This window comes from Heterocephalus glaber, unplaced genomic scaffold, assembly GCF_053883595.1.
Source record: "Heterocephalus glaber isolate CG9 unplaced genomic scaffold, H.glaber_assembly_v1.0 deba00001594, whole genome shotgun sequence".
Classification (NCBI taxonomy): domain Eukaryota; kingdom Metazoa; phylum Chordata; class Mammalia; order Rodentia; family Bathyergidae; genus Heterocephalus; species Heterocephalus glaber.
Window position 1 is genome coordinate 10,956,756 of NW_028258369.1, and position 22,846 is coordinate 10,979,601.

The following is a 22,846-nucleotide window of genomic DNA, read 5'->3' on the forward strand; positions in this document are numbered from 1 at the left end:
AATATAACAAACCACGGAACCATAAACTAAATGAGTGAATTGTATGGCAGGTGAATTATATCTCAATAAAATTGTTATCAAAAAAGAAAAACCCAGAAACCTGGTGATAAATGTCCAGTGCATCTTTTTAAATACAGTTTAATATTTGAGACTAAAATAATGAGATGCTTAAGATGCAACATTTACTGTGATAGACAGGCAGTACTTAAAGAGTATTTTCCAGGCAAACAAGGCTTGCTGCTGGTGCCTCCCGGCGCCTTGTCAAGGTCACAGTGAAAGGACAAGCTGGGCTTCAGGACAGGGGTCAGGTAGGCTATGTGTTTAGGAATCAATGAGGAAGAGAACAAAATGCATCGGTTCATCCCAACGCTGAGTTAAAACTAAGTCTGTATTTAACTTGAAATCGAATATTTATGTCCAACCCTTGAAGGCATCAACTTGCTTTGAGAAGAAAAATAAATGGGGCTCCTCATAGTGGTCAGACTATAAGGACTGAAGGGAAAAAAAAAAAAAGGCCTGAAGTTCCTCAGGCCGCCAGACTCCGCTCCCGCGCTCGGGGTGGGGGCGGGGCAGCAGATGGCGTTCTCCCGCCTTCTGCCCTGCCGCCCCGCCCACCACCCAGCAGCCCCCTGCGCTTGTCCAGAAGTCCCCAGTCCCTGCCTCTTTCTCGCGGGCTTTTGAAGGGCTCGAGGCACAGCGGCGTGAGCTTCAGTCAGCCGCTCTGAGTGCCTCACCTCGCGTCCCGCGCGCCAAGACAGGTGCCGGGATTGCGGGGCCCGCCTCAGTTTGTGGCCCCCGCACTGGTCGCGACTTCTAGTCTCTCTGAGGTGGGACCGAGAAAGGGCGCGCCGGTTGTCACATGGAAACCGGCGACGAGGCCGGCCCGGCGGAGGCTCAGGAGTCTCCTCGGGGGCAGTTGAGGCCCAGGGGGCGCAGGGCTGAGGGCGCGGCAGAGCCAATGGAACACGACGGGGCGGCGGCGGCCGCTCTGAGGAGTGGTCTCAGAGAGGGCGCGGGAGCGGGAGGGCCGGCGGGCGGGCCGCGGCGGGTTGTCCGCGTGACTTATGTGCGCGGTGAGAACGCCCAGAGCCCCGTGGTCGACTGCCCTGAGGCGGGAGCGCTTCAGTGCCTGCTTCACGCCTGCGAGGCGGAGGGCGCCCACCTCACCTCCGTGGCCTTCGGGGAGCTCGACTTCGGGGAGACCGCTGTGCTTGACGCCTTCTATGACGCAGGTGAGGGCCGGCGCCCGGTTCGTCCCCACCTCGCGCGGGCTTCCGAAACCCCTCACGGGCGCGGGCTGGCGGGCTCTCCCGGGCTCCCGGGTTCCCCAGCGCCCTCCAAGCCCCCCCCCCCCCCCCACGAGGCCGTCGCGCCTTTCGCCTTTCAGGGAGGACAGACTACGTAATGCCCCCTTTTTCAGATAGGGAAAGGGCCGGGGATTTAGCTCAGTGGTTCCAGTGCCTGCCTCGCAAGCAAAAGTTCCCAAGTTCGATCCCCGGTACCAAAAACAAAACAAAAAACAGATAGGGAAATAGAAGCCAGGGCAAGCTAGTGAGACTTGGACGAGTTTTTGGCATTTCGGTGCCATTTATAAGTTTGTGGGGTTTTTGTTTTGTTTTGTTTTGTACCGGGGATCGAACGCGAGACCTTGCGCTCTTGAGGCAGGCGCGGTTCCATTGAGCCAAATCCCCGGCCCTATTTCTAAGCATTTTATGTGTAACGGCAATTACCTGGGAATCCTTGTGCCTTAGCTTCTCCACTGGTCAAAAGGGGATAACAACACATATACCTACCTTAAACCTGAAAGTACCTGAGGAGATAAAGGGGGTTGGGAGTTGCTTTTAAACACTGGTCAGGCCATGATGTTAGAGTAGGCGAGATTTGTTACTTTTTTTTTTCCCTCCCGGTGATGGAGATGGAACCCGGGTCTCACCTATGTACCAGGCAAGCATTCTACCCTGAGCTACACCCCCAAGCCCTACAGGTCCTCTTTCTGCAGGCAGCAGAGGTGTGGTTCCTTTACGGAGCAAGTCCTCCCAGCTGGGAGGGGGCGGGGTGTCAGGCTTGTTTAAACAATTGACAGCTGGAACCTTTGAGGATACTCTCGACTTTTCCTTCCCTCCTTCCTTCCTTCCCTCCTTCCCTCCTTCCCTCCTTCCCTCCTTCCCTCCCTCCCTCCCTCCCTCCTTCCCTCCCTCCCTCCCTCCCTCCTTCCTTCCCTCCCTCCCTCCCTCCCTCCTTCCTTCCTTCCTTTCTTTTTCTGTCTTTCTGTCTTTCTTTCTTTCTTTCTTTCTTTCAGGTCTTGCTAAGGAGTTCAGGTTGGCTGTGAACTCACTATGTAGCCTAGGTTGGCCTCCAGCTCTCAGTGACCCTCCTGCCTCAGCCTCCGGAGTGCTGGGATTACACTCTTGATTGACATTTCTTACCACACTGAGTCTACTCTTCAGCACCACATCTTTGGGAAGAAGTTAGCCAGGAGCCCACTTCACCTGGAACTACATTCTGCTCCAAAGTTGGAATGGGAACACACCATTTTCAAACGTGGTTAAATGTTTCTTTTCCGGGGCTAGGGATTTAGCTCAGTGGTTCTGGTGCCTGCCTCGCAAGTGCAAGGTCCTGAGTTCGATCCCCAGTACCAAAAAAAAAAAATGTTTCTTTTCCCATCAAGCATAACTTTGTCCTCTTTCCTGCCAGTGGCAACTCTGAAAAATTTGTGTGAAGTGGTTTTGCTTTTGTGGCACGGGGTGTGTGTACACAGGAGTGTGTAGCAAGTCTTCTCCCACTCTGAGGGCCCCTTGGAACAGGTGGGATACGAAGGCACAGATCTGAAATCTCAGGCTTTCAATATCAGGGCTACTCAAACCTCACCTCTGCTCCCTTGGAGTCTACATTACCTCAAATTTTGGCTACACCATGAGCCTCCCTTGTTTAATCTTGTCCTGGTCTTGACTAAGTCATTTCTCAGTACCTGTTACAATTAAGTTATTTTTATAAGTTTGAAAAAAGATAGGCACAATGGCAGTAAATGGATTAGAGATGACCTCCCCCACCCCACCATTGCAGTTTGGCATTTACTAAAGATACAAATCTGTCACTTTGGCTGTTTTGTAAAATCTCCAAAATTATGATGTCCAGTTTGGTAGCCTGTAGCCACATGTGGCTATTTATGCTTAAATTAGTTAAAATGCAGCAAAATAAAATAGTTTTTGTAGTCAGACTAATCCCACTTGAAGCACTCAGTAGGCACAGGTGGCTCCTGAGTGTACAGCCAAGATAGTGGGTTTTTAAAAGTTTTTGTTTTTTCATTGTATGAGACAGAGTCTTGCATGTGCAGTAGTTCAGACTGACCTTGGACTCCTGCCTCAGCTCCCTGAGTCCTGGGACACCTGGTTCCAAGATAGCATTTTCTTCATTGCAGAAGGTTCCATTAGACAGTTCTGTTATAGAAAAAGGCTGGGGGGGCGGGTAATTGAAATCATCCTGGATATTTTGGAAGGATTATAGATGTTATACTTAGGCACTTCATAACTCCTGCTCTCATGGCAAGTCAAGGCTACATTTGGTTTGTCTTTCCATCTCCTTGTATTGTGCTTCCCTCCCTTTCTCCCTCCTTCTTTCCACCTCACCTTCTCTCTACCCCTCTCCCCTTTCCTCCTTCCCTTTCTCCAGTCTTCCCCTCCCATCTCCCCTGCTCTCTCTCCCCTCTCCCCTACACTCCCTCTTCCTCTCTCCTCACCCCTCCCCTCTCTCCACCTCCCCTCTCTCCTCCCCTCTCAACCTTCTCCATCCTTCCCTTCCTCTTCTCCCTGCCCTCCTTTCCCTTCCTCTTTGTCCCCCCTCATTCCCCTGCCCTCTCTCAACCTCTATTCACCCCTCACCCTCTCCCCACCTCTTCACTCCCCTTCTGTCTCCCCTTTTCTCCCCTCACCCTCACTCCCCAGCCCCCTCTCCCCACCTCTCCTTTCCTCCTCCCCTGCCCCACTCTCCTGATCTCTTCTCATCCCTCTCCCTTTCCCTCCTCATTTCTTTTTCCCCTCCTTCTCTCCTCCTACCTCTCCCCTTCTGCCCCCTCTTTCTTTCCCTATTTTCCTTCTGTCTCCTCCTCCCTCCTCTTTCCCATCTCTCCCTTCTCCTCTCCCTCCCTTCTCTCTTCCTCTCCCTCTCCCTTCTTTCCTCCTTCGGCCTCCCCTCCTTCTCCTCCCCTCCTTCTCATTCCCCCACCCCCTATCCCCACCTATTCCCTCACCATGCTCCCCTCCCCCTCACTTCCCCTGCCCCTCTCTCCACCTCTTCTCTCCCCTGCCCCCTCTCTCCCCTTCTACCCATCTCACCCTCTCCCACCCCCTCACTCCTCCTGCCTTCTTCCCTCACCTCTCCCCTCCCTTGCCCTCCCCTCTCTTCCCCCTCTCCCCTCCCCCCTCCCTCTCCCATCTCACCCTTGCCCCCTCCCCCTTCTCTCCTTCCTCCCCTTTCCCCCTTCCCTCTCCTTTTTCCTCCCTCTCCTCCCATTCTCTCCCCCTGCCCCTCTCTCCCCTGTCTCCTTTTCTCTCAACCCATCTCTCCCTCTCCAATCTCCCTTCACCCCTCTCCGTACCCCCTCTCCTTCCCCCTTCCTCTCTCACCCTCTCTTTACCCTCCCCTCTCCCCCTCCTTTCTTTGCCCATCCCCTCTCCTCCTTTCCCCTTCCCTTCCTCTCCTTCCATTCCCCCTCGCTCCCTGTGCATCTTTTCCCTCTCCCTCATTGCTCCTCCCTCTCATTCCCACTGCACACTCTCCCCCTCCCCCCACACCACTCCCCCTGCCCCCTCACCACTTGTTCCCTCCTCCTCGCCCACCTCTCCCCTCCCCTCCTCTTCCCCTTTTCTCTTTCTCTTTTCCCCCACTCTCCCTCCTCCGTCTCACTCTCCCTTTCCCCTCCCACCTCCTCCTCTCCTTTTCCCTCTCTCCCCTCTCCTCCCTCTCCCTTTCTTTCTCATTCTCCCATCTCACCCTGTCTCCCTCCCCTTCCCCTCTCTCCCCATTATCGTCCTGCTTTCCCCCTTCTCCCCATTCTGTCCCCCCCTCCCCTTCTCTCCCCCATCCTTCCCCTCCCATTCTCCCTCTCCCCCCTTCCCCATCCACTCTCCACCTCTCTCTTCCCCTGCCCGTTTCTCCCTCTATCAACCCTTCCTCTCTCCCTCCTCTTCCCTCTCCTCCCTCTCCCCTTCCTCCTCTCTCCTCTCTCCCTTGCTATATCCCCCTCCCCTTCCCATCTCCCCCTTTCTCTCCCCCTTTCTTCCCCAGTATCCCCCTCTTACACCTCTCTCAGGCCCTCTCCCCCTTTCTCCTCTCTCCCACTGCCCTCTCTCCCACCCTCTTTATCCTCCATCTCTTTCCCTTCTCCCTCTCTCTCACCTTCCTCTCTCCCCATCTCCCCTTCTCACCCCTCTCACTCTCCCCTCCCTCTCCCCCTTTTCCCACCTCTCTCCTCTATCTCCTCTCCCCCTCTCTCCCCCTCACCTCCCTCTCTTCCCTTTCCACCTCTCTCTCCCCTCATCTCTACCTTTCTTTCACTCCCACTCTCCCCTGCCCCCTCCTCTCTCTCCCTGTCTCCCCCTCCTGCTTCCTTCTCCTCCTCTCTCCCCTCTCCTTTCTCGCCCCACTCTCCTTTCTCCCTCTGTCCCCCTCCCTCTCCCCTTCCCTCTCCTCTTTCTCCCCCCCACTCTCTCCCCTCCCTCTCCCTGCCCTCCTCTCTCCACTCTCCCTCCTCTCCCCCCTCCCTCCCTTCTTCTCCTCTCTACCCTTCTCCCGTCTCTTACTCTCTATCACCCTCTCTCCTGCTCTCCCTCCCCCTCCGCCCATCTCCCCCTCCCTTCTCCCTCTCGTCTCTCCCCCCTCCCTCTCTCCCCCCTCCCTCTCTCCCCCTTCCCTCTCTCCCCCGTCCCCCTTTCCCCCTATCTCCTCCCTCTCTCCCATCCCTCTCCTTCCCCCTCTACCCATCTCTCCCCTCAACCCTCTTTCCCTCTCTTTCCCCATCTCCCTTTTCTGTCCCTCTCCCCCTGTATTCTCTCCTCTCTCCTCTCTCCCCCACTCTCCCTCTCACTCCCCCTCCCCTCTACTCCTGCCTTCTCTCCTACTCTCCCTCTCTCCTCACCCCTCCTCCTCTCCCCCTTCTCCCCTCCCCTTGCTCCCCCTGCCCCCTTTTCCCACCTCTCCTCACCTCCCTCCCTCTCCCCCTCTTTGCCCTTTCCCCTCTCCCCCTCTTTTTCCCTCTCCTTCCTTACTCTTTCTACCTCCCTCCTCTCTCCCTCTCAATCTCTCCCTTCCTTTCTCCACACTCTCCCCCTTCTCACCTTTCCCTCGCCTCCTGTCGTCCTCTCTCCCCCTCCCCTCAGCTCCCTTCTCTCCCACTCTCCACCTCCTCCTGCCTCCTCCTCTCTCCATCTCCCCCCTCCTTCCTCCTCCTCCCCTCTCCCTATTCTCTCCCCCTTCTCCCCCTCTCCAGTTTCCCTTCTCCCCCTCTCTTCCCCTTCCCCCTCTCTCTTCCCTTCTCCCTTCTCTCCCCCTCACTCTCCTCTCTCTTCCCCCCTCTCCTGCTGTCCTTTTCTCTCCTTCCCCCTGCCTCTCCCTCTCCCTTCTCCCCCTCTCGCTTCTCTCCCCTCCCCCCTCTCTGCCTCTGTCTTCCTTTTTCCGCTCCACCTCTCTCCCCCTCCCCTCTCCCCACTCTATCCCTTCCCCTCTCTCCCCATCTACCCCCTCTCCCCTTTCCCTCTTACTCTCCCCTCTCCCCCCTACCCCTTTTTCTCCCCCCTGTCCTCCCTCTCTCCCGTTTCTCCCCCTTACACTCTCCCCTTTTCTCCCCTTTTCTCCTCTCCCCCTGTTCTTTTCCCCCTCTCCTGTCCCTCCTCTCCCACTCTCTTCCCCTCCCTTTTCTGTACCCCTTCCCTCCTCTCCCCCTGCCCCCTTCTCCCCCTCTCTCTTTCCCTTTCTTCCCCTCTTCCTCCCCTCTCTGTCTCCCCCACACTTTCCCCTCCCTCTTCCCTCTCTCCCCCTGCCCCCTCCTCTCTCTCCCTCCTCCCATTCGAGCTCTTTCTCCTTCCCCTCCTTCTCTCCCCCTTCCCCTCTCTTCTCCCCTTCCTTCTCCCACTCCCTCCACCCCCTCTTCTCTTTCCCACACTCTCCCTCCTCCCTCCCCCTCTCCTTTTTTCCCTTCCATCCCTCTCCCCTACCTCCTCTCTCCCCTGCTCTCCCCCCTTCTCCCTCTCTTTCCCTTCTCACTCTCTCTTCCCTTTTCTTATCTCCCTCTCCCCTTCCCCTGTGTCTCTCTCCCCCCTCCCCCTTGCCCTTCTCCCTCCCCCTTTCTGTCCCCTTTTCCTCCCTCTTCTCCCCTCACTTTCCTGCTTCCCTGTCACTTCCCTTCACTTTTCCCTCCCCCTCCCTCCTCCTTCCCTCCTCCCCATCTTCCTACTTTCCTGTTCCCCTTGCCCCCTCTTTCCCCCTCCTTCCCCCTCTCTCTCCTTCCCCCTCTCTCCTTCCCCCTCCCTCCTTCCCCCTCCTCTTTCTCTCCCTCCCTCTCCTCTCTCCCCTTCCCCCCTCCCCCTTCCCCCCTCCCCCTTCCCCCCTCCCTCTTTCCCCCTTTGCTCTTCTCCCTCCTCCCTCCCTCCATTTCCCTCTCTCCCCCTTTACTCTCCCTCTTCCTCACTTCTCCTCCCCTCCTCCTCTCCCTCTCTCCTTTCCCTCTCTACTACTCCTCTCCTCAGCCCTCCCCTTCCCTCCTCCTCTATTTTCCTCCTCTCTCCCTCTTGCTTGCCCTTTTCCCCCTCTTCCTCCCCCTCTCTCCCTCTTGCTTGCCCTTTTCCCCCTCTTCCTCCCCCTCTCCCTTCATCTCCTTCCCTCTCTTTATATCTTTCTCTTTCTCCCTCTCCTTTCTCTCTCACCACTTTGCTCCCCTGCTTCCCCTCTCTATCTCTGCCTCTTTGTGCTGGGTATGGAATCCAGGACCTTGCACATGCTATGCAAGTGTTCTACCACTGAGCTGCATCCCTAGCTCTTTTTTTTTTTTTTTTAATTTTGAGACAAGGTCTCCCTGAGTTACACAGGCAGGGCTCAAACTTTCAGTCTTCCTGTCTCAGCTTTCCAGGTAGATGGGATTATAAGTATGTGCCACTGCGCCAGGATCCTTGTCCTGTTTTATGTACTCCTGTCTGGGTCTGAATCTGAGATTCTGTGTCACCAGTATGGGGGTTGATTGGATAAGCTGTAGGGAAGTCACAGGCCTTTGATCTAAGCAAGAACAACTGGACACTGTTGGGAAAGAACACTATCCTGGGTCACAAGGGGCATGACATATACCATTTGCTGTTTGGAAAATTGTGGCAGAATATACATAACAAAGTTTATTATTTTAGCCATTTTAAAATATGCATTAAATGCATTTATACTTCTCACTACCACCCCCATGAGCCCTCCTACTGAGGATGGAACCAAGGACCTTCCTGAGCCACCTCCACAGCCTTTTTTATATTTTTTTGTTTTGAGACGATCTCAGTCACTTAGTTGCCTGTGTTGGGCTCAAACTTTTGATTCTCTTGCCTTAGCCTCCAGAGTTCTGAAGTTATAGGTGTGCACCCCCATGCTCAGCTTGCATTCACACTTTTATATAGCTGTCACCGATATCTAGCTCCAGAACGCTTTTCTGTACTGGGGATTGAGCCCAGGGAATGTTGAGCTACATCTCTAGCCTTATTGATTAATTGGTTGATTGGTTGATTGTGGTGCTAGAAATTGAACCTAGGGCCTTTGCACAGAGCTACATCCTCAGACATTTAAACATTTTTAATTTTGATACAGGGTCTTACTAAATTGCCCAGGCTGAACTTGAGTTTACAATCTTTTTGTCTCAGCCTTCCAAGTAGCAGGGATTTTAGGTAAGGGTTGCCGTGCCTAGCTTATGTCCAGAACTTTTTAAAAGACTTATTTTTAGAACACTCCAAGGTTCAAAATAAAGTTGAGCGAAAAGTACAGAATTTTCCCATTGCTCCCTCTTCTCCCATAAGCTCCCCCACTATCAATGTCCCCCACCAGAGTAGTAGGCTTGTTACATTTGATGACCCTACATATGCATTGACGTGTCATAATCACCCCAAACCTTAATTTACATTAGGATTCATCCTTTTTTTTAATGTTCTGTGTGTTTGGACAAACGTACACAGGCTTGTATCCATCATTATGATATGATGCAGAGCATGATAAAGTCCTCTGTGCTTTGCCTATTCAGCCATTTGGGTTTTATCATCCCGGATCAAAATTCTGTACCTAATAAATGATAACTCTCCATTTTTCACTCTCAGTCTCTGGTAATCATTATTCTGCTTTCTGTCTCTGACTTTTTCCTGTTCTAAATACTTCATGTAACTAGAATCATACAGTATTTGTCTTTCTGTGTTTGGATTGCTTCACTTAGCACTTAGGTTCATCTGTTGTAACATGTCAGAATTTACCTCTGTTTTGAAGTTAAACAATCAGCATATGTATATACTACATTGTGCATTCATTTGTCCATTGATGAACATTTGGGTTGCTTCTACTTTTGACTATTATCAATAGTGCTGATTTGAATATGAGTATGCAAATATCTGTTTGACTCCCTGGGTGTATACCCTGAAGTAGAATTGCTAAGTCATATGAGAATTCTGTGTTTAATTTTTTTGAGGAACATCCCTTGGCTTTTAGCAGAGCTTGTGAACATCTCTGTGTGCTGTTAGCCCCTGGACAGGCCAGATTTAATTTTGATATTTTTTGTGTATCTGTCATCCATCTCCAAAGATTGGAGTCCTGAATACAGCAAAACTGTGAATTCAGCAAATAGGCATCAATTGCCCAACTACTTCCAGTACTTGAAGAACAAAATATGTCCTTTTTCTCAAGAAAAACCCCTTCTTTTGGATATGCGTTGACCCCTTTGGTTTCATTACCTGTTTCTTCACTCTAACAGAATTCCTAGTTAGGACTTTAGCTGTGTGTTTGGACTGTATTCTTTTTCATTTTTATAGCTACAACTGTGTGATTTTGTATTTAACAGTTCTACAAAGTTTAATAGTACTAACAAAAAATCAGAATAGCTTTAGATCTCTTGTAAGCTTAGAAAACAGTGTAATGACCACAAATAGACTTATCACCTGGTATATAAGTGCATTCTCATTTATATAATAACGAAAATCCTTAAAGCCAATAAATGTGGACCAGGTATTAAATGGTGGGATTGTCCAAATGGCACTTTTCCCCTACCTAAATGGTACCGAATATATGCAACAGAAATATTATCTTTTACTGCTCAGTTTATATGTTTAAGGTCCAGATGCAATGCATATTGTATAAAAGAGGCCACTTACTGGTCACTGTGCATATATCAAAATTCTGCATCTTTAACAAACTGCACATTTACACAGCATGTTTTGTCCTCAGGCACATACATACCTAGTTTCAAATATACAGAGTGTCAAATATCAAACCCTGACTGTTAAAATTCAGTTTCTTAGGTAATCAAAAGCCTACTAGCAGAAAATGAAGGAATTATCTTGATAAAACACAAACTTTTGTTTTTTAGACCAGTTTTTGTAAGTTTTTAGTAAGAATAAATTAACAGTTTAAGAAAACATCGTTGTTTTAAACAAACTTTGGTTTTACGTTAATGTTATAAACCTTGAATTTTTTTTTTTTTGGTTTCAGGGATCGAACTTGGGACCTTCTGCTTGCGAGGCAGGCAGTGGAACCACTGAGCTAAATCCCTGGCCCTATGAACTTTGATTTTAAAAAACTTGAATTTTTTGAAATTATAGTTAACCTTATACTTTTTTTCTCGTAAGTTTCATACCTTGTGAACCTTTTTTGCAGCTTACATTAGCTTTCTGGTTTTGTTATCATCTTTCTTTTTTCATTCTGATAGGACAAAAATCTTACCATATGAGATCCTTTTTAACCAAAAATATTTCCTTACACGTGTCTTTCTTTATATCTCTCTTTTCCAGTTTTAGATTTACAGAGCAGAGTAAATCTAGTCTGTCTAGTAGATTCAAACTAAGAAACATAGTGAAAAAGTTAAAGATAGCCAATATTTCTGTGAAACAAAGTTCTGACAGAAAGGTGTGTTAAGCTTATACTTAAAGTCGCCTTTTCTTGTAAACCAATGTGAATTACCATTTATAAGAAAGCACATCATTTACTAATGTCAACATTAAGAATTATAGTTTAGTAGCACCTTCAGAATTTCTTAGATAAACATAATAGAACTGTAAAAATTTAGAATACAGTGTATAAGAATTAATGTCTACTTACTAAGAACATACATTTTTGACCAAGAGTATCTCTTATTGACCAAGAAGAGAATACCTCTTGCCAGTTAAATGACTATTGTCTTACTAAACTGTTATCTTGTTTATTGCCAATTTATTTTTTCAGAATATTAAGATGACAGTCACGACTGACTACATTATATCAGGACTTACATGTTTAAAAATAAGGCATATAATGTATGATAGTTTATGTAACCAGAATTAGAAAACAAAAGATTCCTAAATAAGGTTAACTAGGTAACTCTTAATTTTCATAAATAATCAAAACCTAACAGAAAATAGTAGAAAACATAAATTATTTTGACCAAAGAAAAGCCTGTTGTTTAGTGCTATTGTAAATTTTAGTAAGAATGGATCAATACCGAGCAACCTTTTCTACTTTTTATACTGCAGGCTGCATTTTCGTCCTGGACATTTTCAGGGCTGATGAACATATTAAAGACTGAAACATCCTACAAGAAATAAACATTTATGACTTGGTCTTACATTTTCCAACTTTTCTGACTATGGAAACTATTATCCCAAATGCTCTAACTGAATACACTGATTGTAGTAGCAAATGTTAAAATGAGATTCAGGCTTATAGAATACATTATTTCCTGGGACTATACCATTGTATTGATGTAGGTTTACTCTCCAGTTAGTTTGGTGCTCAGTTAATGACCAGTTGAGGTGAGGACCTCTACCTAGATGCTAATTTGAAGCTTTCTTTAGTTAGCTGTTAACTGCTGAGATGACAAGAACAGCCCCCTTGATTAAATGCTATCCATAACTGCATGCAGCATGAGTGATCTTCCCATACTTGTGTGACTTTGTCTCACTTCTCTGTTCTCTGAACCTCATTTAAATGTTACTTTGGTAACAGAGGCCTTGCTTCTGATTTTTTTCTTTTAATTATGTTTACAGTGATTTTAAATGGTGTTAAGTATTGTTGCCTAACAGGCAATCATATTTCCTGAACATTGGTAAAAAGACCAAGACTAGGGCTTTGGTCTCCACATCAGTCACTTGGCTTTCCTGTATCCTGCTAACCCGCTTCTGGCTGGCTTGTACAAGAGTCATATAGGAAACAGAAATTGTGGCAGAGGGAGCTGGGTGATTACCAAGTTTTGAGCTCCTAAATAGTTGCTGGAGAGTGTGAATATGTTTTCCTGCACTCTTGGAGACTAGGTGGGATATACAACTACTTATGACTAAAGGAATCTAAGTAGAAGTTGATATCTGTCATTTCCAGGTCAAAGTGTTGGTATATCCTCATATTCGTTCATCCAGTTCCATGGTCTCCATTGCAGCCTTGGAGGCTTCATGTAGAAGATGATGACGGCACAAGATGAAAGGTGTCTGAATCCCCAAGTCTTTCTTTGGAGGACAGTTGGGCTCTGTTTTGTTTATGTTTTGTTTTTAGAATACTGGGGATGGAACCTGTCAGTCCTTGAGCATGCTATGCAAGTGCTGTTATCACTGAGCAACATCTCTAGCCCTCGGAAGACAGTTGCTAAAGCAAAACATACACTTTGATCTTTGTATAAGTGAAAGAGAAGCTTTTATTTGGCAGATTACTGAGATTTGGGGATTATTTGTTAAAGTAATGAGAGTTCAGCTTAGTTCATGAAAATCTAGCCCAACTGCTAGAAAATTGTCTCCTAGGGCATTTCTTTTTTTGTTTCTTTGTTTTTTGTTTTTGCAGTACTGGGGATCGAACTCAGGACCTTGCGCTTGTGAGGTAGGCATGATGCCACTGAGCTAAATCCCAGGCCCCTCCTAGGGCATTTGTTTACAATAGAAAGCCAACCATGGATCACCTCATGTCATGGATCATCACTGTTCAAAATATGTGCCAGTTGTGGAACCCTATGTCTTGTGGCTCTGGGCTAAGAAAATAGATATGATATGCTTGGATCATCAAGTTAATAGCAGCAATGGGAAGGGAGACATTTTACCTCATTTCACAGCTTCACCAATTTGGGAGGCTAGGTAAATTTTTTTCCTTTTGTATTAAATGATACTGTAGTGAATTAGTCTGTAGACTAACTGTAGCTCTAATTCTCTTTGCTGCAGTTTCTATGGGTTACTATCTTCTCCCTCTGTGCTGTTACATCTAGATTCTTAGCTTGACCCATTATGTGGCAAAGACAGTACTTACCAAGCACCCATGTGTACTTGGGCTCTTGTGACTAGTGCTGGCCAGTACAGTGTGAGCAGAAGCAACAAGTGTTAGTTTGGGCTGAGGAAGTTTGCTGGTGGATCTCTTGTATCTCTCTTTACCTCCATTATGGCAAACTTGAAGTGCATGTGTTCAAGATGGCAGTTAAGCCACTGCAGCTTTGGAAATTTGCCTGTCATAGTAGCATAGCCTAGCTTATTCTAAATAACATAGCTTGCCCTGCATTTCTGCCAGACACACCCAAATACATCTCTTGGTTTAGCTTGCTTTAGTGGGCTCAATCCACACATGCATTGGCTCCTGCTTAAGAAGGAGCCTGCATGATGTCTTAAGATGCCTGATAATTTACTGAATACTCTCTCCTTATCATTGTGGAATATAAGTTCAAAGGATTGTAGGACACATCAGTTTCATGGTTGTAAGATGATAAACCAGGCAACCCTCTTAATTCAACACTTTAATTTTGTGTGACATCTGTACATAATCAGGAGACTGGCCAAGTCTATTTCTAGCAAGTATATGTAGCAACAGGTAAACATTACCTTCTCTAAAGCAAGTAAACATGGGTGAGTAAAATATCAGTCCAGCAGTTTGTGTCATAAACCTAGGAATCCCCAGCACCCAGGAGGAGGCTTCTGGGCCACTGTACCACCCCCACCCCCAGCACAGAGGAGGTGAGCTGCCGCTCGGGCACCAACAGCAAAACCAACCCCCCTCGAAATGAGAAAACACGTAAACAAGTCTCCAAACCAGACTTCCAGATCACCTAAAGCAACCCCAAAGGGAAACGAGATGGAACACTCTGATACTCAACCACCTGGACTCCCTGAACTGGCAACAAAAGAGGATCTGGAAAAAATGAAATCAGAAATAATTTCTCACGTAACAGCAGAGATTGTGCCCATAGTGTAAGACATGATTAATAAATCTAGAGAGGACACAGATAAAAAAACAGAGGAGCTGAGGAACATGATGGAATCCCAACATAGGAAACAAATGGAATCCATAAAACAGATACAAACAGATTTCCAGGACATTAAAAACTCCACTGAAAGTTTACGCAGCAGAATGAGTCAATGTGAGGACAGAATCTCAGATATAGAAGATAAGATTGCAATTAGTGACCAGGAAAAGAAAAATTTCTTTAAAATTGTAAGGGGCCATGAGAAATCAATCCAGCAGCTACTAGTCAATGCAAAGAATAACATAAGACTGATTGGAGTCAATGAAGAAACAGGAGAGAGTGCAGATGACATAAAAAAACTGTTCGCAGAAGTGATGGCAGGAAACTTCCCAAGCAGGGGAAAAGAACTTGACATACAGATAAGTGAGGCACATAGGACTCCAACTAGCCATGATCAAAAAACATCTACACATAGGCATATAATAGTTAAGATTCTAGAAACCCAACAGAACAAAACTCTGCAAGCAGTTAGAATAAAGAAACAAATCACATACAAAGGAAAGCCCATCAGAATCACAGCAGACTTCTCAACAAAAACCCTCAAGGTAAGCAGAGCTTGAAGTGATATATTTCAAGCCCTAAAGGAAAACAACCTCCAACCTAGATTGATGTACCCTGCAAAATAAATTGATGGAGCAATAAGATACTTTCTTTCTTTTTTTTATCCTTACATTTTTTATTGGTGCATTTTAGGTATACAATACGTTTACATTTATCATTGGGTGCTTGTACCTGTACATGATGTATTTTGGTTCTTATTTTTTTCCCATTACCTGTGCGCCCTTCACCCCCTCCACACTTCCCTATTTATATAGACTTTCCATTTTTTTCTTTTCTCATAATTTTTCCTTTCCCTTCTTTTCTTTCCCCTTCCCCTCTCATCTCTGATACCTCTTTGGAACTTTTCTTTCTATTTCAAATTATCAATTATTCATTTTAATCATTTTAATTCTTACACTTTCAGTTTCTCACACTAGAGAAACTATTCGGTATTTACACATGTGTGTCCTATTTATTTAACTTAAGAGGATGGCCTTGATATGCATCCATTTAGCTATAAATGTCTCTAGTTTCTCATTCTTTATGGCTGAATAGCACTCCATTTTATAAAAAAACCTCATCTTCTTTATCCAGTTTCCAGTTGATGAGCACTTGGGTTGTTTCCAAGCTTTAGCTATTATAAACTGTGCCACTATAAACATGGGTTCGTGTATATTGCTGTGGTAGGATTCTTTTAATTCTTTGGGGAAGATACCCAGCAGGGGAATAGCTGGGTCAAATGGGACCTCTAGCCCTAGTTCTTTGAAGTATATCCATACTGATTTCCACAGTAGTTTAACCAGTCTGCACTCCCACCAACAATGGAGAAGGGTTCCTTTCTCCCCACAGCCCCACCGGCATTTGTTATTGGTTGATTTCTTGATAGAACCCATTCTTTCTGGGGTGAGGAGGAATCTCAGTGTTGTTTTCATCTGCATCTCTCAAATGACCAATGATGTTGAACATTTTTTCATGTTTATTTGCTGCTTTTACTTCTTTGAGAAATGTCTCGCAATAAGATACTTTTATGACAAAGATCACCTAAGGAACTTCATGAATACCAAAACAGCACTCCAGAAAATTTTAGACAATATCCTAGGAAAAGACAACCAAGATCACAACCCCAGGAAGCCCAGCAGAATGAATCTGTCAGGTGCGACAGATTAAATGCAAAGGGGGAGAATCCAACAAAAAGAAAAAGTCATGACAATGATAAGTCAGTATGTATTTGTTATAACCAACAAGGTTAATGGTCTCAATTCACTAATCAAAAGAAATAGACTGGCAGAATGGATCAAGAAGCAAGATCCAACAATATGCTGCATACAAGAAACACATTTAATTCAAAAAGAAACTCATAGACTGAAAGTTAAAGGGTGGAAAACAATACTCCGTGTGACAGGAACCCCCCCAAAAAGCAGGGGTAGCTATCCTCTGCAGATTAAGTGGATTTCAAATCAAAATCTGAAACACTTCTGGTACCAAGAATTTCCCATAAGTGATAGTCAACTTGTATGTACATATCTGTTGTGAACGTGTGTTTTCATTGCTTTTAAGTAAAAACTTAAGAACAGAACTCTTGGTTCTTAACAGTAATACAAGAAATTTCCATATTGTTTTCCAAAATGGTTTTGTCATTTTACATTCACATTAGCAATATTAGACAGTTCTAACTGGTTCACACCTAAAACTGTTAACTTCATCTCCCTAATGAATGTATAATATGATATTGTTATTGTACTCAGTATTTTTCTGATTCTAGTGTTGCACACCTTTCCTTGTGCTGTACTGGCTATCATCTTCTTGTGTCTACCTTTTAATTGGGTTGTCTATTAATGAGCTGTAAGAGTTCTTTATATATTCTGGTCTTAGCTTATATGTATTATAAATATGGTCTGTTTAAGGACTACTTTTCATTTTCTTAACAATGTCATTTAAAGGTCTAAATTTTGATGGAATCTCATTTATCAATTTCTTTTACACATCATGTTTTTTGTATCCTAGGAAATTCTTGTCTACCCGAAATTCATGAACATTTTCCCTTATAATTTCTTCTTAAAGTTTTATAGTTTTAGTCTTTCATATTTAGGTTCATAGATCCTTTCAAATTATTTTTATGTATGGAAATAAAGGGTTGAAGTTAATTTTTTGCATATGGATACCAGGTGTTCTAGTACCATTTGCTGAAAACATTGTCTTTTCCTTGGCTCTTGAATTGAGTTTGTGTTCTATAAAATGCTAATGTTAAATAATCTTTCAAAACTCAGTGGACCATATATGTGTGGTTCTGTTTCTAGATTCTCTGTTTTATTCCATTGATCTATATGTCTTTCCTTACACCAACACTGCCTTGATTACTGTAGCTTTAGAGGAAGTCTTAAAATGAGGTAGTAAATGTCTTCCAACCTGTTTTTTTTTTCTTTTTACTTTTCTAGGTCCTTTGTACTCCTACGTAACTTTTAAATTTCAATATCCAGTTCTTCATTTATAGCAAGTATACGTAGACCTGAATTTTTGTATATACCTTGTGCTTTCTAAAACTGCTAAATTCAAATACAAGTTCTAGGGACTCCTAGAGATTTCTTAGTATTTTCTCTGTAGATGGTCATTTCATCTACATATCAAGATTTTGCTTCTACCCTGCCAATCCTATCCTAATTGTGTCATTTTATTGCCAGACTATTTTGGTTTGGGCCTAGGTTTCAAAGTTTAATGGGCAGATGAAGAGCAGGCATATCTGCCCTTTTTCCCCACCTTAGGGAGAAAGCATTGTATCTTCTCTATTCATATAAGGCGTTCTCGCTGGAAGTATGGAGTACATGTCTTTGATCTGTTGAGAAGGTTCTGTTCTACTTTAGTCTCTTGATAGCTTTTACCATGAACAGCTGCAGAATTTAGTCCAATACTTTTTCTCCAACTAGTGACAGGATCATATGGCTTTTTCCTTTCCTCTGTTAAAATGATGACTTTTGGGGGTGGATCTTCCAATGCTGAGCCAACACTGCCATCCCTATAATAAAACCACTTTCTACATACTTCCAGATATGAATTCTAAGAGTTTTGTTAAACAAGTTTTTAATCTATGTTCATAGTTTTTCTTCTATTATCTTTATCCAGTTTTAGTATTAGCCCAATGTTGATTTCTTAAAATGAGGGGAGAAGTGTTCCCTTTTTTTTCTGCTTTAAATGTTTGATATAATTTATCAGTTAAAATGTATATGAGCCTGTTGTTGCCATATAGGTAGGTTTTCAAGCTAGGAATATACTTTCTTTAATAGGTGCTATTCAAATTTTATATTTTCTCCAGAGTCAGTTTCATTAATTTGTTTTCCAAGGTACTTCTTAGAAGTTGTCAAATTTATTTCAAAGAAGATTTTTGTAATATGCTTTCTATATCCTTTTAAATTCTGTAAAATATGTGGTAATGTCCTCTAAATTTTGATATTTTAATTTAAAAAATGTATAATTGATATTGTGTAATAGGAAGAAAAGGTCTAAAGGAGTAGGGGAAGTGGGAGGGGTAGGGGAAAGGAAAGAAGGGAAAAGAAAAAATATGAGAAAAGAAAAAAATGGAAACAAAGTCTTTGCAAATAGGGAAGGGCGGAGGGGTTGAAGGGAGGGCAGGGGAATAGGGAAAAAGATAACCAAGATACATCATGTAAAGGTTAGAGATCCCAATGATGAATGCAACTGTATTTTATACCTAAAATGTACCAATAAACTTAATGGAAAAAAATAAAAAGAAAACTAGGAGTAAGTCTTGACCTTCCCTTTCTCCCTTATGCCAAAACCTATTAATTACTTCCAAAGTGGTTCTCAAATCTGGTTACTTATCTTTATGTGCCCTATTGTCATCTTGCCCTAAGCATCACCTTCTCTCATCTGGATTACTGCCTGTAGCTTTATAACTATTCTCTTAAAGCCTGGACCAATCATTTTTTTGGCGGGGGTACTGGGGATTGAACTCGGGACCTTGCGCTTTTGAGGCAGGTGGAGGAACCACTGAGCTAAATCCCTGGCCCCTGGACCAGTCTTAATGTGTTTAAATCCATGTTTTTTGTATAGAAGCCACTGTACATTGGACCCTTTCCCCACCCAACAGTCTTCCTCTGTCCAGTATCTGTTCAACCTTCACATTCAAGTTCTTCAAGGCAGCCTTCCCAGACTCCTCTCTTCCTCCCTGTTGCATGCTGAGAGATTCTTTCCTAGCATGTAACACAATTGCAGTGAAAAGACTATAAATTTAATGACTGATCTTTGGCCAGACCTCTTCAATGACAGAGAGTCAGACTCAGTTCTCTTTGCTACTGTAAGTGATTCCTGGGACACTCTGTCCATCATCTTTTAAGAATAACTATCAGTGGGCCCAGATGACACTTGGCTTTTCCTGTTGAGATGCAGCAAAACTTGTGTGGTATCCTCAAAAGAAATTCAGAATGTAATTTCTTGTGGCAACCATAGTGGCCAGGACATAGCTATGCTGGACTTATGATTTTATTAAGAAGTAAGATACATCTGGTGTATTTCCAAGTCTGAGCCTTTCAGTGGTGCACATCTGATAGAAGAGACTGAAAGAACTCATACTGGACACTGAAATGGAAACAGTGGCTTCAGTTGTATGCTGGAAATACTGGTTCTTTTCCTTTTCGCTGGTCCACATATTCTATACTGTGTGTTATTTCCTAATAAAGATATGGTTTTATTTTTAACAAATGTAGTTGGAGATTAAAGATGGAGTTTTAACTCGGAAATGATGTTGGTCTTTTTCTTCCTGCTGGAGAAAGTGGCTTGGTATGTAGCAGTGATTACACTTCCAGGGACCGGGCTGCATGAGCCCCTGTCCAGGACTCTGCCATCTTCTGCTAGACCTGGCTTTTGGCTGGCCCATGCAAGTCCTTTCCTGAGCCTCCTTCCTTTCGATGCTGCTGTTACTACTATTTCCTCAGTACTGAGCCTAGAACTTTCCTCAACTCTTAGTCATGTGGGCAACTTTGATGAAAGAAGCATTGCGGCTGTAGGATTGAATTGTTGCATTGCCTTTTGGCTTGAATGAGTTTTAGAATAGAAAGATGTATGGGCTGCTCTACTACTTTACTGGCTGGATATTATTTGTTATGTAGGCAAAATGTATTATTTTCAGTTCCCAGCAGTCAGCTTACAAACACAGTTTTGGAATATAAGTCATAAACATTTTTATAAAGCCATCTATGTATTGGCTTTTGATAAAGGTTTTGTTCAAATCCTAGTCACATAATGTAGTTGGGGTAGAGCTGAACTTCTACATAGTAGGCTGGAAAGATTCATGTTTCCCAAGACCCTGTATAGGTTCTGAGCTCTTAAGTGTGATGAAATTTGGCAGAAATGCCTGGTGGCTGTTGGGGCTTGGTTGTTGGTGAGTACGTGCTGGGGAGGGTATTACAGAGCAGAATGGAGTTGAATAGTGGGTCTTGGCAAGAAGTAGAGTTTATTCAGGAACTGGGGTCTGCAGGATGGCCGGCCAGAGGGCAGGCAGAGTTAGAAACACAGGGATAGGCTAGGGAAAAAGGTAGAGAGAAGCAGGAGCACTTGTGTAGATGACTTTTTTCCTTCTTAATTTTCTTACTGAGGAAAATTTCAAGCATGTACATTACCCAGCTTCAACACATTTTGTCATTCTTCTCTTTCTCTGCCCATTTGCTGCCCCTTACTTGACTATTATGCTTTTTATGTGTTTTAATGTAAAATATACACATTTAAATGTGCAAATCTCATCTGTACAACTTTGAAAAATGACTAATTCTATGTACCCAAAACTCTTATCTTGATATAGAACATTTCTATCTCCCAGAAAGTTCCCTTGTGTCCCATCCCACTCAATCTTTTCTTCACCTCATTCTTTTTTTAAATTATGAAGCATACCCTATCAAGCAAATTATTTTAATGTATTTTTAAGAATTGAATGCTCTGTATGGAGTTAAAGACATTGTATAGAAAATTAAAAAGAGTAAGACAAAATAATTGAATGTTATAAAATTACAAATACAAAAGGCAACAAATTAAACACAAATTACAAATTCTAGTGACATTAGTAATCAGAACATACCCACTGAATTACTTAATCATGAAATATCAACTAATTTGAAAAGAGATGGTGGTTGATGATTAACCTCAGCAAAGCCAAAAGACCTTATCTTCCTTTCCCTACTCTGGAGGTGCTTTTCTCAAAGAAAGCTGACAGGAATGGGCATATTCCCTCTATTCCTCCACCAAAAATTTCTTGACACCCCCAAACCGCCTCAGGAGCCATCAGTTCTATCCACTTAGAAATTAACAACCTGTCACGCTGAGGACAGTATGTCTATTAAGTGCCAGGATGATTTGTTACTTTCTCTTTCCCTCGCTCCCTTCCTCTCTCCTTCCCTCCCTCCCTTTTCCCTTCTTTCTTTCTTTTTTTGAGACAGAGTCTTGCTGTGTAGTCCAGGCTGATCTTAAACTTTCAGTGATCCTCCTGCTACAGCCTACCTAGTGCTGGGATTATAGGCATTCGCCACCATGCCTGGCTCTAGTTTCTTTAAAAGAAGGAGTGGACAAGCATAGACCAGACCCCATCCATACAGTATATTTGATGGGGAAGTAGTTCACAAGGGAAAGTTCACCTGCACTCTTGACCCTAACTAATGATTGATCTGTCACTGTATATTACATCTGCCTTTTCTGGACAAGTATTATATAAATAGATCCATAAAGCATATACTTTTTAGTGTCTGGTTTCATTTGCTCACCATGATGTTTTTGAGATTCATTCATATTGTTGCATGTATCAATAATTTGTTCTTTTTCAATGCTAAGTGCGATTCTATTGTAAGAGTACACCACAGTTGATTGGGCCGTTCTCTTATTTGATAGCCATTTAGGTCACTTCTGATTAGAACTATTACAAGTGAAGCTTCCAGGAACACTTTCTATGTAAGTCTTTTTGTTGGCCAGTGTTTTTATTCCTCTTGAGTAAATAACTTAGCAGTGGAGTGGCTGGATAAAAAGATAAGATATAAGCCAGGTGTGGCGGCACATACCCATAACCAAACACTTTGGGAAGCTGGAGCAGGAGGATTGCAAGTTCAAACCCAGCTAGGGAAACTCAGTGACTTAGTGTGAATAAAATTAAAAACTAAAAAGGGCTGTGGATATAGCTCAGACTTGGATTCAATCCGTAGTACTGCAAATGAATGAATGAATGAATGAATGTTAGGTAAAGGTGAAACTTTTTAAGAACTTCCCACCCTTTACCTAAAGTTGTTGTACCACTTTTATATTCCTAGCACCAGTATACAATAGCTCAGTGGTTGGATATCTTCACCAGCACTTGGTATTATTGATCATTTCAATTTGGACCTTTCCAATGGGGAGTGTAGAGGTTTCTCATTACAGTCTTTATTTGCTTTTCTCTGATGATTAATGAAGTTGGGGACCTTTCTATGTGTGTGTGTGTTTTTTACATGCAGGTATCTTAATTTGTGAGGTTTCTAATCATCATTTACCCATGTAATTGGGTTTTCATCTTATTCTTGAATTATGAGTTCTTTATATAGTCTGGACGTAAGTGCTTTGTCAGGAATACATTTTTTGAACATTTGTTTCCAGACTACAGCTTGTTTATCTGCTTACTGGTGACTTTTAATAAACAGAAGTCTTTCTTGTGATGCAGTATAATTTAGAATATTAATGTTTTATGGTTGCCTGCTGTATCTTCCCCCCAAAATCTTCTAGGTTGTGGCTGTGCAGATGCTCTTCTGTGTGTTCTTCTGAAAGCTTTATAGTCTTAGCTTTTTAATTTACATCTATGATTCATCTCAAATGAAGTTTGACACT

The 22,846-nt window shown here is 43.9% G+C and overlaps 1 protein-coding gene across 1 annotated transcript in view; it reads left to right on the forward strand.

Moving 5' to 3' along the window:
• The first annotated feature begins 627 nt into the window (after positions 1-627).
• The window catches only part of Map3k15 (mitogen-activated protein kinase kinase kinase 15), a 144,489-nt gene continuing 122,270 nt past the window's right edge, over positions 628-22,846 (forward strand). Inside the window, exon 1 of the mRNA XM_087193665.1 lies at positions 628-1,232. Coding sequence (XP_087049791.1) covers positions 860-1,232 — 373 coding nt within the window. The 5' untranslated portion in view covers positions 628-859. The remainder of the gene's footprint in view (positions 1,233-22,846) is intronic.